The sequence below is a fragment of the Tachyglossus aculeatus genome, chromosome 18, assembly GCF_015852505.1.
Source record: "Tachyglossus aculeatus isolate mTacAcu1 chromosome 18, mTacAcu1.pri, whole genome shotgun sequence".
NCBI classification, from domain to species: Eukaryota; Metazoa; Chordata; class Mammalia; order Monotremata; family Tachyglossidae; genus Tachyglossus; species Tachyglossus aculeatus.
In genome coordinates this window covers 7,619,840-7,637,300 of record NC_052083.1, presented here as the reverse complement: position 1 = coordinate 7,637,300, position 17,461 = coordinate 7,619,840, and the positions used below count along the sequence as shown (strand labels likewise).

The 17,461-nt window shown below is 41.8% G+C and overlaps 1 protein-coding gene across 1 annotated transcript in view; it reads left to right on the top strand.

Moving 5' to 3' along the window:
• Positions 1-17,461, top strand: part of TOP1MT (DNA topoisomerase I mitochondrial) — a 48,872-nt gene that overhangs the window by 3,707 nt on the left and 27,704 nt on the right. Inside the window, exons 2-5 of the mRNA XM_038760073.1 lie at positions 1,528-1,625; positions 2,860-2,930; positions 6,113-6,224; positions 9,841-9,896. Of these exons, the coding sequence (XP_038616001.1) occupies positions 1,548-1,625; positions 2,860-2,930; positions 6,113-6,224; positions 9,841-9,896 (317 nt within the window). The 5' untranslated portion in view covers positions 1,528-1,547. The remainder of the gene's footprint in view (positions 1-1,527; positions 1,626-2,859; positions 2,931-6,112; positions 6,225-9,840; positions 9,897-17,461) is intronic.

Here is a 17,461-nt window from a genome sequence, read left to right as displayed (position 1 = left end):
ATGTGCAGAGCACTGTACTAAGCGCTTGGGAAGTACAAATTGGCAACATATAGAGACAGTCCCTACCCAACAGTGGGCTCACAGTCTAAAAGGGGGAATGTAATGATTGTGGTATTTAAGTGTTTTCTCTGTGCCAAGCATTTTAACTAAGTGCCGGGGTCCCATTATGGGGCTCACAGCCTAAGTAGAAGGGAGCATGTTTTGAATCTCCATTTGCAGATGAGGAAACTAATTCTGGGAGAATTGAAGTGACTTGCCCAAGGTAACGTAGGAGGTAAGTGGTGGAGCCGAGATTAGAACCCAGGTCCTCTAACTCCCAGGCTCTTTCTGCTACGCCATTCAAGTTGGCAATAAGAGGTACCGACTTTTCATTTTGAGGGTGGAGGTGAAAAGATGGGGCAAGGAGGCTGGGACTTGAAATGTCAGGCAGTCTTCCAAGAACGGAAGGCTTTAAAAGATTTGTTTGAAAAATTGCAGCCCTACTTATCCCATACTCTGTTTGCTCTTTTCAACCCCCTTGTTTCTTGAAACTTATTTAGTTTAATGAAACCCGAATGAATGGAGAGTGAGGGTAGAGGTAGCTTGAAGTGGAGCTTTCAAATGAGTAAGACTTTGAGTTTAAAAAGAAAATTAGGCATTGTTCTAATTTACCATGCATTCAGTTTTTTTAGTTGCTGATGAATCAATATACTTTAAAATTCACTTCAGTGCAAATCATGTCTTATGCACACCAGGTGCAGCAGTATGGTTGCAATATGCAGCAGTATGTTTTTTCAGATCTGCTAAGACTTCTTCATGTAATTGTCGTTGCTAGATATTGGTTGAACTGTATATGTACTTTATGAGTAAAACTATTCCACTTTTTTGTAATGTAGTTTGTACCTTTGATTTTTCATAAGTAATAAAGAACATAGGAAAGCTGAGGAAAAAGGGGATTAAAAGTAAGAAAGTTGAATTAGAAAATTTCATTGAAGAATAAGATTGTCCTTAACTGAAAGTGAAATTTTTATTTGTTAAAAAGGCAAGTGTGTTCATAGTTTGCGGAATGTGTGGGTTTGCACTTTGCTGACATTTGTGAAAGCAATTCTCAAAAGACATTTACACTCTTGGATGCAGTCTCGTCATTGGCAGGGTCATCTTCTAACAGAAGGACAATTTAACAACAGATACTGACCAGTGACATGAACTGTTTAGTCCTTTGCACTTCCCACTCATTTCAACATATCTGTAATTTTTAATGGTATTTGTTAAGCGCTTATTCGGTGCCAAGCACTGTACTAAACGCTGGGGGTAGGTACAAGGTAATCCAGTTGGACTCAGTCCTTGTCCCTCCTGAGGCTCGCAGTCTAAATTGGAAATATTTATGTTGAATTAAATGCAAAAAGCTCTTTTTAGCATGAGCAATTGAATTTCTTAGGATCTAATTAATCAAACAGGCTTTAAAGGATTATCTTCATTTTCATATGTGCTTCTTCCTGTCATTGCTACCATTTTAACATTGTTTTCACAATTTCTCTTTAATTGAAGGCAAAGAGAATATTGAGCAGATGGAGCTAGGCAAGACCAAGAAACAAAAAGTGAAGGGGTTAACCCTAAAGAGAAAGGAAACACGGCAGAAAGAGGAGGTATGAGTCTGCTAAAATATTCACTTTTTGCTTTTTATGTTTCACTGTGCTGTGGTTGTTTTGTGTTGTTTTTAAACCCAGTCTTCCTTCTTTCCCATTTGTATTTTAGGAGTTTTAAAATGTAGTCATAAATGTAATAGTAACTTTATAGTAATTGTGTGTTACAGACTTCTTTTGAAATAAGAATAGTATCCTACATGTGCCCAGGACTATTTATTAGATTATTTGTGGAAAATTGAGAAGAGAGATAGAGATTTAAGACTGTCTTATGAATGTCTATTCTTATTAGCTGGGTTGGGGTATTTTTTTTTGTTTTTTAGCTCTCAGTACAGTTGACATTCATCGAGTTACTTATTGATCAGTCTGGCCTTCAGTTGATCTTTCCCTTGCCCAGTTTGGGACTGGTCGCCTTTCTGCTGATGTTTTTATTTTCAGCCCCCAGCCTCCCTCCACCTTAGCTTCTTGCCACCGAGTCCTGCAGCTCAGAAGTGGCATTCTTGCTTTCAGGAACCTGGGAGGGGAATGCAGCCGCATGGGAGCAAGAAGGTGGGGTTAGGGAGAAATAGTGTAAAGCTTTACAACTTTCTACAGGTTCACAATCATGTCTTAAGCTATATTGTGTTTCTGGCATAACACGCATGTTGCGGCTGTTACTCCTCACTGGGAACAGGGGTGTGTGTGAGCCCTTGCGGTGGCTACCTTCATTATTACATGAGTTGTTACTCCTGAAGTTGGCTACTTTCAAGTTGATTTTTACTGCATCTAAGATGTGGTTTCTTTGCCGTAAATCGACTTCGAGGAGCAAAACGTTGTGATATTGGCTGCATCTGTTGCAGCCGATAGGCATAACAAAACTTGTTTCTGTGAGTGCTTTAATCACCAAGTAGAATTTTTTTTATAATGGCATTTATTAAGCGCTTACTATGTGCAAAGCACTGTTCTAAGCGCTGGGGAGGTCACAGGGTGATCAGTTTGTCCCGGGGGGAGGCTCGCAATCTTAATCCCCATTTTACAGATGAGGTAACCGAGGCACAGAGAAGGTAAGTGACTTGCCCAAAGTCACACAGCTGACAGTTGGCGGAGCCGGGATTCGAACCCATGAGCTCTGACTCCAAAGCCCGTGCTCTTTCCACTGAGCCACGCTGCTTCCAGAATTATTTATATATGGTAAAAATTAGAACCATCCCAAGAAATTGACTGATTTTTCTTGCTGGCATTTTGTGAATTTTATCAGTGCTTCCTGAAAAAAGAAAACAAGCTCTCTGGATCCCAAAAGAAGCCAATTCAAGAAAATGTTATTACAAGGTAATTTTTCTCTTCAACTTTTTTTCTTTGGAGAAGAGGGTGTGTGGGAGAGGAAACATGGGTTCATAAAATGATGGATGAATTTGCCAACATGCGTCCCTAACACCAGGCACACAAATATAAATAAGGATATGGCCATTCCAATTTAGCTTTGACTAAGTAATCTTTTCTAGTCCATGCTTTTATTTTCATTTGCCTGGAAATTACAGTGCCCTTGTGTCTTATACTAGAGTAGCTTTGTAACATGAGCTTCTGTCTGCTGCTCACCCACAGATTAGCTCCCCCTTTAACTGTTGTAGCTCAGCTGCAATTGAGCTGTTCTTCTTCCCTCCCCACTAAATTATCTTTGCTTGACAGATAAGGATTATACTAACATGCACAAAAATCAGGATATCTCTGAATTTTAAAAGCCACAGTAGAGAGGACTACAAATAATTTATAGTATCATAGAGTATTTACACTACTGATTTTTTTTTCCTTTTCCTAAAAAGTATACCAAAAGAAAGAGTAACTAGCTTTGTCTGTCAAAGCCAAAACATACTTGACTGGGGAGAAAAAGCTGCATTTAGATCTGGTTTGCAAACTAACCCATAGTTTATTGGCAGAATACGATTAGCTCAACTCATAACCAGTACGAGGAGCCCATGGTGTAGAGACTATTGTTTTTGTCTTAATTCATTGTAATATATTTTTCAATAGAAATTGGATAGTTTCTTTTATCAGTCAGTGGTAGTTATCGAGTGCTTTCTGTGTGTGCAGAGCACTGTACTAAGTTCTTGGGAGAGTACAGTATAACACGGTGAGCATGTTCCTGGCCCACAACAAGCTACTCTGTTTTTGGAAAAGTTACTAATCTTTTTACATTCCTCTGGAAATAGACCACATAATATTATTTCCTTGTAAAAAGGTTGTTTCTATCTTTAATATGCAAATCAAGTAGGAGATATTTGGTTTCACTTTTGTCTGAGTGCTTTAGTAGGGATTATGCATTAGGTTGTTGTTGGCAAAAATTTAATGCCGAAGTATAGGAGAAACTGTGCTACTTTCTTTTCTTGCCCATGAAACATATGGAAAAATCCTATTAAAATTTTCCTCCGTCTTGTTCTCCATCTCTAGCTGTAATGCTCGTTGTCCCTGCAACAACTACAGATTTCCTCACTGGTTGTCCTTGTTTTTCTCTTTTAATCTCCCTCATTTCTCCTTCCTTCTTTCGTCCTTATTCTAAAACTATTCCCTGCCCCTCCGTCTGATTTTTCAAAACTGCATTGTCACATAATTTCCACTAGTCACTATTTGGAATACATTATACTTTATTTGAGATTAATGGCCTGACCGTGTCGTCTTCATCTCATTTCAAGTTTGCAGCATCTCATCCCTATGTGACTTTAATTTTCAGAGTCTTCTTACTTACTGCCTTCAATCTGCCAAAGCATGTTGCCTAATCATTTCATTTATTTCTTCCCCTGTCTTTTCCTCCATGCTTTTCATTCTGCAATTATATCTGAAACTGTCTCCCATATTTTTTTCACTGTGCTTTTATCTATCTCTTTCAGATTCCTTCTAAAATATTTTCTTCTGAAAAATCTTTCAGTGACACTCCTGCACAAAGAAATGATTTTCCTAGCTCCTCTTGTTTGTGTGGGTGTGCTTTTGTGATTTTATAATAATGGTTCCTTGGATTTATAGAGCACTTTTCCACTGAAGAGCATAAAGGTGATTTCATAAATCTTTTTTATTCTTGTAGCAACCTGAGAAGTTGGAAGGGAGAAAGTGAGCAGGGAAAGTTAAATGACTTCCCTGAGAAGCAGAGACCTAGGTCTTATAACTTTAGCCTAAGGCACTATATGTCTCTAAACTGCTGCATCCCTCAGGAACAATCATCTTATGTTCATTCACATTCTCTGGTTCATTTAATGTAGAAAGGAATGGAGTGTTATATTTGGGAAATGTTTCTTCCTCCCTTCTTTTCCCTTTTCCAGGAGAATTAAAAAAAAAAGGGCTCTGTGTGTGTTTCATAAATGGAACAAGATCCACAAGCGTAAAAGTGGGCAAGTTGACGTACCTTGCAATCAATCATTGAAATTTATTGAACATTTACTGTGCGGAGCACTGTACTAAGCATGTGGGAGAGTTCGACAGAGTTAGTAGACATGCTCCCTGCCCATAAGGAGCTAACAGTCTAGTGTGGGGAGATAGGCATTGAAATAGATTATGGATATGTGTATCAGTGCTGTATATCAAGTGCTTAAAGGATACAGACCCAAGTGCATATGCGACAGAGAAGGGAGAGGGAATAGGGGAAAAGAGGGTTTTATTGGGGAAGACCTCATGGAGGATATATGGTTTTAATAAGGTAGGGAGAGTGGTGGTCTCTTGCATATGAAGGGGGAGGGAGTTTCAGGCCAGAGGGAGGGTGTGGCCAAGGGGTTGGAGGTGAGCTAGATAAGATGGAGGTACAGAGAATAAGTTGGCATTAGAGGAATGAAGTCTGTAGACTGGGTTGTAGTAAGAAATCAGAGAGTTGATTAAATGCTTTAAAACCGATGATAAGGAGTTTCCGTTTGTGGAGGTGGGTGGGCAGCTGCAGAGGTTTTTGAGAAGTGGGGAGATGGGAAACTGAACTTTTTTTTTTTTAAAGAAATGATTTGGGCAGCAGAGTTAAAGTGTAGGCGAGTGGAGGGAGACGGGAGGCAGGGAGTTCAGCGAGGAGGCTGATGCAGTAGTCAAGGTGGGATAGGGTAAGTGCTTGAGTCAGCGGAGTAGCAGTTTGAAGAGGAAAGGGCAGATTTTAGCGACGTGAGGGTAGAACCAAGAGGATTTGGCGACAGGTTGAATTTGTGGGTTAAGTGAGTGAGATGAGGATAAAGCCAAGGTTATGGGCTTGTGAGATGGGGAGGGTAGCGGTCTTCAGGGATGGGAAAGATGAGGAGGACAGGGTTTGGGTGGTAAAATGAGGAATTCTGGTTTGGACATGTTTAATCTGAGGTGTCAGTGGAACACACTTTTGAAGTGTACAAAAGTGATTCAGCTGTGCCGGGGAAGCAACCTTCAAGCTGACTGTTCAGTTGCTTTTTTAAAACACCATTTTTTCAAGAATAACCTATATTGAAACTCCATTACAGTTTGATGTTGTTCTTCGTGGACTTTTATATTGGTTTTTTGTTTTGTTTTTTTTTGCTAAGAAGCTCTCTCAAGCAAAAAGAAGTGCTCGAAGAAAATAATACTAATGAAGTAGCGGATGAGCAACCGCAACTGGCAAAATCTCTTGAGGAAGAAGAGACCCAATTCAAAGAGGTACGTTCGAACCTGTGCCCAACCGTAGAACTTGTTTTGAGGGAGACAGTTATCTCTGAAGTTTAGAAATTGATTGAAATAGAAAATTACTAGGTATTGAAGCTAGGTAAGCAAATGGATATTAATGCTACAGATATTGAAGTGATCTTTGGTTTATTAATAATAATAATGGTAGTTAAGTGCTTACTATGCGTCAAGCACTGTTCTAAGCATTGGGGTAGATAGAAGTTAATCAGGTTTGACACAGTCCCTGCCCCGCATGGGGCTCACAGTCTAAGTAGGAGAGAGAACAAAGCTTTTAAAGTGCTTTGATTCTTCTTAATTAAGGTGATTTATAAATCCTGGCCCTGAGCAGGCCCCGTTTGGGTCTGGTCTGTAGGATTTGGGCTAGTCCATGGAAAGAGAGGCTGGGTTCATGTGTGTGTGGCTTTTGCTAGAGTTCTGTATAGACTAGTTCTATTATATTTATCTCTCAAAAAGTACTTTGGATTGCTAAAAGCTGAACTGGACCAGATTCAGGTAGAGTTCATTTGCCCCTCTTTGAGGCAGGCAAGATTGGAGTAGGATGCATGCTAAGTGCGTAGCTTTACATACATGTGTGGTTGTTTCAATAGCTAGCCATGGTAACAGGCCTCCGTGACCATTGTGCTTGTGTGGAAGCACTGTGCTTAGCTTGCACTTAAAAGTAAGGCTCACGGTTTGGAATGGATGCAGCTTTTACCCCAACATTGTGGTTATGGAGCTGTTCAGGAGTTAAGATTGGGATGGTCCAGGACAAGTCAAGCCATTAAATTGCTTCCCACATCTCTTTCTGCTCCTCTCCCTGCTCACTTACTGGACTGCAGTGGCAATGATGTATGTGCACAACGCTGCCTCTGTGACCTGGATCGAACTCACTGCCTGGCAGGGAGAAGTTGGGAGATGGGAAGGTGGTTTCTTATTGCTTGGATTTGGAATGGGTCAAGCCCTAGATGGCTGGCTTTAGCCAGAGATACATGGTAGAGGTGAATTAAGCCTCTTAAGAACTCTAGAATAACAAGGACTCTGGAAAAAGTAATTTACCAAATCATAGTTGATGAAGAATTATGTCATCTCCAACCCTGGTGCATCATGCTTTCAAAATGAGTCAATACAATGTATCTTTTTGTAATTGTTAATATGTTGGGCTGTGCTGTACATGTAAATCAGGGTGCTTACAATTACATTGTGCTGAATGGTAATTGATTAAATTTACCAAATTGAGAAGTCAGGGATAGATTGTATTTAGAGATGGGAGGCTTAAAGGGAATTATTCTCAAATCCTAGGCAGTGTTATTTTTCTTGAAAAACAAAGGACATTTATAAATAGCATTGGACAGTATTTTGGTGCTTACTTGGTATGGAATATGTTACAGAGTGTCATAGTTTCAAAGGAAAAATAGAGATCCTTCCCTATAGGTTTTTTCCTCCTATTGAAGGAGACAGGACAAGAGCCAGATCCAGTGAATCTAAAACAAGTGACAGGGGCACATAAAAGTCACAAAGAACTCAGCTAAAGAAGCATATAAAAAGAATTTATAGAGCTATGCATGAGTGCTTAAAGATAACTAGATCCAGATGGAGTTAATTTGTGAAGTTTTCCTGGAGGAGGAACGTTTTTAGTGATGTTTTGAAGGGAGGGAGGGAATTGATAGAGCCCTGCACTGCTCAGTCTTGGAGCTTTGTCCAGGCTCCAGGACTACGGACCTGTATCTAGCCTAGAGCCCCTTGGGGGCCTGGAATTACTCAGGTGGGGCTTGCCATATGCAGTTGAACAGCATGACTGTACCAGGCACGTGCGATGGAAATGCAGCTGGTGTGCTCTCCAAAAGCTGCCGTTACACTTCCTTGGATGGAAGCAACCCAAAGTGGGTGTGACTCGGCCCAGATGGGCAATAGGGCATGGTTTAGCAAAGAAGGGTCTGGGGAGGATAGTCTAGTAGGAAAGTAGTACATGCAGCAGAATCGTGTGTGTGGGGGGCAGATAGAAGCTAGCCACCTTGTGATCTGGAACTCCACCCCCACCTTTAGGCTCTGGGTCCTTGATAGAGAACCCAGAGACCTGGGGGGGTCTCCTCCTTCCCTCTCCACTCACCATGGCTGGGAGAAAAGACTCGTCCTGCTCTAGATGAGTGAGTGAAAGACCAGCCCGGGCCTTCTAGCACGTTGGGAAGGTTGTGGAGGTTTGGACTAGAATGACTCTCGCCTGAGGTGGTGAGAAGCCCAAAAATGATCCCTTTCCATAACTGTGCTCCTGGGTTTTAATCCCCCCCCTCCAGGATTTACCCACTTATTTTCCTGTGAATCTGTTTTTCCTCCACTCTGTGTCTGTGAGCCTCTCTTGTGCCTTTCCTCAGCACCGAGTACAGTTCCCTGCCCACTCTTAACAATTGTCAGAAATAATAATAATGTGGAGGTTGCTTGGCTCAGTGGAAAGAGCATGGGCTTGGGAGCCAGAGGTCATGGGTTCTAATCCTGGCTCTGCCACTTCCCAGCTGTGTGACTTCGGGCAAGTCACTTAACTTCTCTGGGCCTCAGTTACCTCATCGGTCAAATGGAGATTAAAACTGTGAGCCCCACGTGGGACAACCTGATCACCTTGTATCCCCCCCAGCGCTTAGAACGGTGCTTCACACATAGCAAGCACTTAACGAAAACCATCATCATTATTATTATTATAAACAGACTTTCTTGACTGGATCAGGGATTATTTGAAGAGATAGGGTAAGAAAATCATTAGACTATTAGATTGCAAATGCCCCTAGGGTCACAACCATAACACCTCTTAATCTTTTGTTATTCTTCATGCAACACTTTAGTAGATAATCAATAAGTCCTTTTAACGAGAATGAAATGAGAGCAGTAAGGATTTGAGACAGGGAAGGTGGGTTGTCACTGGACACTTCAAAATGCATGGTGAGAGGTCTTTTAATTTGCAACTAGGGATAACCAGGAGTCACTAGTCTTCTGGAATGGGAGTGAGGTGATCGGAGCCTGACTCTGATCAGCGACCCCCTGACACATGGCAGATGTGGTGGATGCCAAGCCCATTCCACCTTTTAGAGCCTAAATGAAAAGACTGCCCACTACTATGTAAATTGGAGAGACTCATGCTGAAGGCCAGGGAAGAGCGTGCACTTGAGAGGTGCCCACTGCTGCTAGGGCATCGCTTTTACCCCTAGGTTTGATTAGCTCACCAACTAGCTAGGCAGCATGAAAGATGCTTAGGCATTTTGGATCCTTTAGACTATAAGCTTGTTGTGAGCAGGGAATGTGTCCCTTTATTGTTGTACTCTCCCAAGCGCTTAGTACAGTGCTCTGCACACAGTAAGCACTCAGTATATACAATCAATTGACTGTTTCTCCGGTGGGAAGCTGTAGATGTATGTAATCAGTCAATGCAAAGAATAGGTACCTTTGATAAAGGGAAGGAGAGAACACCTGACCTGACTCAGCACATAACTACTGCTTTGGTGACTGCCCTGTGAAAGTGGTAAATCTACTTGCAGAGTTGAAAAGACAGCAGATTGGGTTGGAGTTTGTTTCCATGTATAATTTTGGATTCTCAAATTAGTGACCATAAAAACTTTTCTTTTAGGATGCTGAAGCTTCTGGGTCTGAAGGGCCAAACCTGGGACAAGAAACTGATATGAGGTGAGGCATTTAGATACTGTTTTGGTGCTTAGATAAACTTTTAAAAGCTGGGGAAGAATTGCTTGTTGTAACTTCTTTAAGGGTCTAGGCTCATTTAAAAGGGTTTACCTGCAAAGATCCTGTCAGGCTTGCCCAAGTATCATGGTGTGAGGGAAAGTCCACTTAGAGAGTTGATGGTGGAGGGATTAGTGCGTGAGGAGGAGCCGTTCATTGTCGTATTTATTGAGCGCTTACTCTGTGCAGAGCACTGTACTAAGCGCTTGGAAAGTACAAGTCGACAGTCCCTACCTAACAACAGGCTCACAGTCTAGAAGGGGGAGACAGACAACAAAACAAAACACGTAGACAGGTGTCAAAATCATCTGAACAAATAGAATTAAAGTTATAAAGATGATGTAGGGGGTTTCATTGTTCATAGACAACTATTGAGCTTTCGTAAGGTTTGAAGATCTGCACGCAGCTTGTTCTTTGGGAAATGACTCTCAGTTGAGTGCACTTTCCTTCTTTGCGAGTAGAACACAGAAGCCCAAGGGAACTGACTGTAATTCTTGCAAGAAAATATGCCACATTCCTTTCTTATTGTTGAAAAAATATGACTATAATGTACATTATGAGTACATTACATTAGACCTGTAAAATTCTTTGTCCTGCCAAGGAATTTTGCTTCAGAAATCTAGATTAGACTCTGAGCTGTTCTCAAGATTCGTTTCATCATTTACAGTATAGAAGACTTTCTAAACGCCAAGCAGAAAGTTGCCTTGAAGTCTTAACTCCAAATTTCCATACCGTAATTCAAAAATTCAACAACAAATGATCCTTCTCAGTGCAGTTGTTGTACTCCTTATTTAAAGATTTTGCATGGTATGAAAGGAGAGGCAAGGCAGATAACCATTTAATAAGTAGGTAAATGTAGTACAGGGATGAAGCTTAAAATTTCTGGTCACCAGGTTACTTCCAGTGACCAGAAATTCCATAGTGGTGGTGGTGAAGTGGGTTCAGGCTGTCTTTAATGAGCATCTGTTTCCACTTCACCACTGTCATCTTCTGAGCATGTCCGTTGTGGGCAGAGATTGTCTCTGTTGCTGAATTGTATTTCCCATGCGCTTAGTACAGTGCTCTGCAGACAGTGAGCGCTCAATAAATATGATTGAATGAGTGAATTTGTTCCCCAGTGCATGGTCAGCATATTGAAATTGGGTGTTCTGAGCCCTGCAAGGCTAGGGATTTAGTGCTTAGAACAGTGCTTGGCACATAGCTCTTAACAGATACCATCGTTATTATTATAGGGCTTCACCGAGTCATCACACATACATGGGACCCTCTAGCAGACCCGGGGGAAGCACAGCCGCAAAACTCCCAAATGTCATTGTAGGAGAGGGGACTGGGGAAACATTCTCACCCTGCTCTCCCCAGGGTGAAAGAGTGTCAGAAGTGTTTGCTACAGGATCAGAAAATTCAAATTTTCACATGTGCCACATGGTAGCCGGAGGAAGACAGCCTGGAGCCCAAGATTATGGGGGCAGGAGCTAGGATTCCCACGTTTACTGTAGGCCTGCCAGATTGTGTGAATTGTCCTCTACTTAGCCCCAACAGACTCTAAGGGCAGAAGGGAGAGTAAAGATCACCAAGCATTTCCCTACCTACATCAGGTGTGACGTCCCCAGACAGCGGGGAAACCAATCAGGCGGTCAGCAACTTGGGGACAGAGGTACCAGTCTGTAGCTCACAGTCCTGATCCTGTGAGCGGAATTACATTCCAGCTCCCATACACAGCATCAAAGACCCGAAAGGAACCCGTCATGCATTAGATCCATCCCCCTGCCTTTGTGTAGGCCTACACTGGCATCATGTCAACGGGGACAAAATTGCTAAGGGAAACAAAAGGGCTGGCAGCAGTGGCGGGAGATAAGAGGGGGAGTTGTGAGCGTGCGAAGTAGTGCTATTCCGTCCAGTCACAGAGAAGAGGAGGGGTAAATTGCCCATGACCATCTTATGGGAGTTGCACCTGTGTATCGTGAGGTGATTTTGGTCTCCGAAAGAGCACGGGCTTTGGATCAGAGGTCATGGGTTCTAATCCCAGCTCCGCCACTTGTCAGCTGTGTGACTTTGGGCAAGTCACTTAACTTCTCTGTGCCTCAGTTCCCTCATCTGTAAAATGGGGACTAAGACCGTGAGCCCCGCGTGGGACAACCTGATCACCTTGTAGAACAGTGCTTTGCACATAGTAAGCACATAACAAATACCATCATTATTATTATACATAAATTGGGGTAAGTCATGGGTACAGTCTATATAGTTAATCAGAAGAATTTTAGCTAGAAACTCAAGAACAGTTCGGATGCTGGCGGTGGTCTTTGAGAAGTAGCATGGCCCAGTGGAAAGAGCACAGGCTTGAGAATCAGAAAGTCATGGGTTCTAATTCTGGCTCAGCCATTTGTTGGGCAAGCCAGTTCACTTCTGTGTGCCTGTTACCTCATCTATAAAATGGGGATTAAGACTGTGAGCCCCGTGCAGAATAGGGACTGTGTCCCACCTGATTTGCTTGTACTCACCCCAGCGATTAGTACAGTGCCTGGCACATAGTAAGTGCTTAACAAATACCACAATTGTTATTATTATTATGTCTACTAACAGTCATTCAAGTAGGTCTAAATCAAAACTTTTTTTAAGAAATCCAGATGATCTACTTTTAGTTGGTATCACTTTAAATTTTCTTATTGGTCATTCCTCTCTTTATCCTAAAGGTCCTTGTTGCAGTGATTGAGGTTTAATAGATAGCAGTAATCTCAGCCTGACCCTAATCCAGTAGGAGACTTGCAGTTTTGGGATATAGAGCTCTGTGTAATGTAGAAATGATTAGAACTGGTCAAAAAGGAATAGATTATAAATATGTCATCTACATCCCCATACATAGTAATTTGCTGATCATTTTCAAAGATTGCCTCTTCATTTTTAAATTGGACATGTAAATTACAATACACTAGAAACAGTGAAAACAGAAAGATGACGACGACTGCTCGGATCCTATTTTAATGATTTGAAAAGAAAATAGCGTGTTTTGCCTTTCTGTGTTTCAATTTTTTTCTGTCAGTCACCTCAGGTGAGCCTAATGGGAGGCCAGCTCTGGAATTAAAATACAAATAAGAGTTGGAATCTTTTTTTGTGAATCCCAGGGTCCATACTGAATCAGAACCAGACTTCCAAATTTCGGCCTTCTGCCCTTTCACCCCTTAACAGGAGTCCCAGGGAAACCTGGCACTGAAGAAAATGTAGTGAATGAACTGTCCATCTGATATTTTCTCAAAGGTCTATTTTCAAAGTCTACCTACCCCCAGCTCTGAGGATGGGGGTAGGTAGGGGGTCCAGATGCTTGGGTTCTTTTCCAAATTTCTGAATAAAACTAGACCTCCAGGCCTGCCATAAAGAGAACATAAAAATCTGGTCAACTCTTGGGCTGTTCTGCACTCTATACCAATTCCAGCCCCATTTCAGATGCACACACCCGAGATTGGCCTAGAATCCTTTCATTTTGCAGGAGATGAGACAGGCAGTTGCTTGTTTAGAGTTTTCTCCTCTTTAATGCCCCAAATAGCTTGAGTAATTGTTCCTGAGGGGCTGTTCTTCTTTCTAAAGATTTAGATTTTTCAAGGGCACTTCTGGGACTGTGCTTCATGCCTGCTTCAAAAAGGAGGAATTTTATTGTCTTTAATGAATGTGTCTTGCATCTCAATTTCACTGATGTACAGTTCCCTTTGTGAGAGTAAATTCTTGACAGATGCCTGGAAGATCAAGGTTGTATCAAGATTCATATTCTCCCCAAAAGTAATTTTGTGTTTACCATGGAGGCATGGTAAATATATAATCTGTAATCAGAGTAATGTTTCTTTAGTCCTTTTAAAATGACTAACTGTGATAAACATCAAGACTAATTTAAATCTTTGTGAATTACTCCATGAGAATTTGAGTGCCGTTACATAAGCGTGACACAGGATGTTTATGAAGGAATTAGAACTAAGAGAGGTAACTTTGCTTAATAATGATAATTGTATTTCTTAAGCACTTACTATATGCCGGGCACTGCACTAAGTGCTGGGGTGAATAGAGTGTGAGCCTAGGAGTTAGAAGTACCTGGGTTCTAATCCCAGCTCCAGCACTTGTCTGCTGTGTGACCTTGGGCAAGCCACTTAACTTCTCTGTGCTTCAGTTACCTCATCTGTAAAATGGGGACTGTGAGTCCCATTTGGGACGTGGACTGTGTCCAACCTGATTACTTTATAACTACCCCAGCGCTTAGGACGGTGCCTGGCATGAAATAAGCGCTTAACAGGTACCATAAACACCCACAAAGGTGCATATTCTGGCTTTTATCCAAAACCCCACGTCAGAATGAATATTTTCCTCCCAAAAAGCAATTCTACTGTTTTTAATTTAAGGCACTGTCTATGTTAGAGGGTAACATAAAGGCAGTTTTGGAAAACTGTCTGACTACAACCCTTCCTTTAATTTAAATCACTATTTTAATATATTTTAAATTTTTAAACCATTTTAAATTATTTCACCATTCCTTTTAAGTTATATTTCTCCAAGTGTGTTTCATGAAAATGCTAGGCATTTAAGTCTTAATCCAGAGCTGCGGTCCCTACAAAGGCACGGTCTGAAGTGCAGACAATCCAACTTGATTTACCTAATAGTTTTTTTCCCCAGTAGTGAAATCTACTGGGCAGGGCAATGTAATGTTTTAATTTACACTGACAAGGTATTCTTAACATGATACAGGGAATTGTCTGCGGTTCTTTTGATTTGGTTTGGTTCAGTGCAGGGTTAATAAACAAAAGTTCTTCAAAGAATAAGCTATTCAATTCACAAGATTTATAGTCAGCAGCTGCTGGTCTTTGAGAGCCACCTTAGTTAACTCAGGGCTTTTAGTTAGCTCTAGAACAGAAACCATTAATTTGGTTTTTTGGGGGTTTTTTTTTTCTTTTTGGTACAAGGTCTCTGCTGATACCACAGAGTGTTAGCAGCCGACTGCTCTCATCTGTTTCTCATCATCAGTGTGTGTTTGTCCAGAATCTTTTCTGACTCTATTATCTCTTCCCCTAGTCTTTTGGTAAGACCTACTGCTTAAAAATGATCTTTCTCAAGAAGAGGGCATTGGACTGGCTTCAGAATGCATGCCTAGAGTTCACTTTTTGTGTTGATACATGGTATCTTTCTGAAAAAAAGAGAGGTTTCTGGTTTATAAAACTGCTCGTTCATTTTAGTGGAAAATGCCAGTTGTAACGCTAAAATGGGCCGACAGTTCACAAGTGACCTGCCCTTTTTTTGTTTTTGAAAGGCCAGTGGGATTAAAAGGTTATGCCTCAAAGCAGAGGCTTACAGGCTTTTAGATTCCTTAAACCATTATGGTAAAATTTCATTAAATTCCGAGTTAATCAGAACAAAATTCAAAGCAACTTCTATTTCTCTGCTGCAAGTGATAGTACCCTGAATGTATTACCTGTCTTCCTAAGAACGCAAGCCTTCACATGAATTCTCATTTCATCTTTCTCATCTCCTTGTGAAGGATAGAGGAGTGGGTAATCTCCCCACTGAAAATGATAGCAACCAGTCATTGGATTTGGGCCCATTATATATAAAGCACTTTTCTACGCACTCTGAAGTGCTGTGCAGGACATCACTCATTCCATCGTATTTACTGAGTTTGTCCAGAGCACACTCCTCCCTTAAGGATGCAATTTAGTTGAGAAATCTGTGAGAACACAAAATCCCACAGTAGGGAAATAAATGACAAGCTTTTCATGTATTTTTAAGAAAGATGCCTATAATAGTTTTTAGCGTTCAGTGGTGGTACTCTTAACTGAGTTTTTACCCATTAGTGCAACTGGGTCAATAAAGACCGAAGAACAACCTGATCCTAGAGTGTCTCTCTAGACACTGAAGAACCTGCAGTGGTTCTTACTGCAGTGGTTAGGAATCCTACCTTTCCACTTGGTGTGTGTATGACTGATACACTTGTTCAGAAAGGCAAATGTAATGACTGCAGTAGGGCCGGTTCTTTGGCCACATCAAACGTTAGGCCCTAGAACTGCTCTCTGTATTTCAGTGTTGGATGTCACATTGACAGTCTCCCAAAGAACACATCTTGGTTCGGCTCTCCACCAGTGGTGCCAGTTTTCACTTTGAGCAAACCTGGCAGCGGGCCAGTAGGCTTTGAGAAGTCAGGGGAAGAGGAAGTGGAGGGGAAGGGAAGAGAAAGAAAAAGGTAGTAATAATAATAGTGTATTTGTGAAGCATTTACTGTGTGCTACGCACTGTACTGAGAGCAGGGGTAGATACACGATAATCAGTTTGGGCTTAGTACCTGTCCCACATGGGACTCTCAGTCTGAGACAGAAGGACTTCCCTGTGGCCATGTGGTCTCATTTTCCATCACTTCCACTGCTTTTCTAGTCCTTTCTGCTGTCAGCACTTCCTCCCAATTCACTTAGGCAGCCTGGGGAAGTCACAAGGGGCTGACTGGGGGGTTGGAGCTCCAGAGCCAACACAGCAGCATGCAACCCTGGGTTCACTGCATCTCTTTTCAGCCAGGGCCCGTGGGTCGTGTCTGCATTTGTTGCCCTCCATCTCCATTGCCCCGGCCAGCAATCCTGGTCGTAAAAAGGTGAGGTAGAAGTGTGGCTCCGAGACTATCTGCTGCAGCAGCAGTGGCTCTGCCAGGGCCCTGGAGAAACAGAAAAGTGGTCGCTGCCACCTTATATCCTTTCTCTTCTTCCTTTTCCCTTTTCCCTCCCTCTTATTCCTCCCTTCCCCTCCTCTTGGTCCTCCTTCCCATTCCCCTCCCCTCCCCATAGTGGTGAATTGATCCATCAACCCTAGTGTTTTGTCTCTGACAATAGTAACTGAAAGCTAGGGACTGTTTGCCCTCCCTCAAAAAAAAAAATGGTACTTTAGAAAGGCTTACTATGTGCCAACCACCATACTAAGCAGTGTACTAATTCGTTACATTCATTCATTCAATCGTATTTATTGAGCGCTTACTGTGTGCAGAGCACTGTACACTTGAATGTACTTTCTGGTAACCCTTTCCTTGCGTATTTCTGAGGCTGCTTCTTATCTTCAGACCAGTTGTTTGTAGTGCTTTGCTGATTCTGCAAAGTAGTTTGTACTCATTTATCTTTTTCAGTATGTCCATAGCATAGTGATCAACGTAAGGCAGGCCCTATATGAATGCTTCAGAGAATTGCAGTGGTGAACAAAGCCTGTTGAAAATTTACCAAAGGACAGGAAGTATATTCTATTGCCAGTGGCTATACAAGTTTGTCCTAAAGCTTGTCAAGAACCTGAGGGTGATGCATGGTGGGTTAGGCCAGAATTGGAGGAGCGTTGATTGGTCCTTTATCACCGTTGGGAAATAGTTTCAATACTGTGCCCTTCTTCATAGTCACGTTTGGAAGTTGCAGCAAGGAATGCAGAAGCTGCTATTAGAGATTGGTAGTAAAAACATGTGAGGGGTTCTTAGAGTAAATCAAGTGACTGGAGCCAGGTAGAATTAATCTGGGATGGCT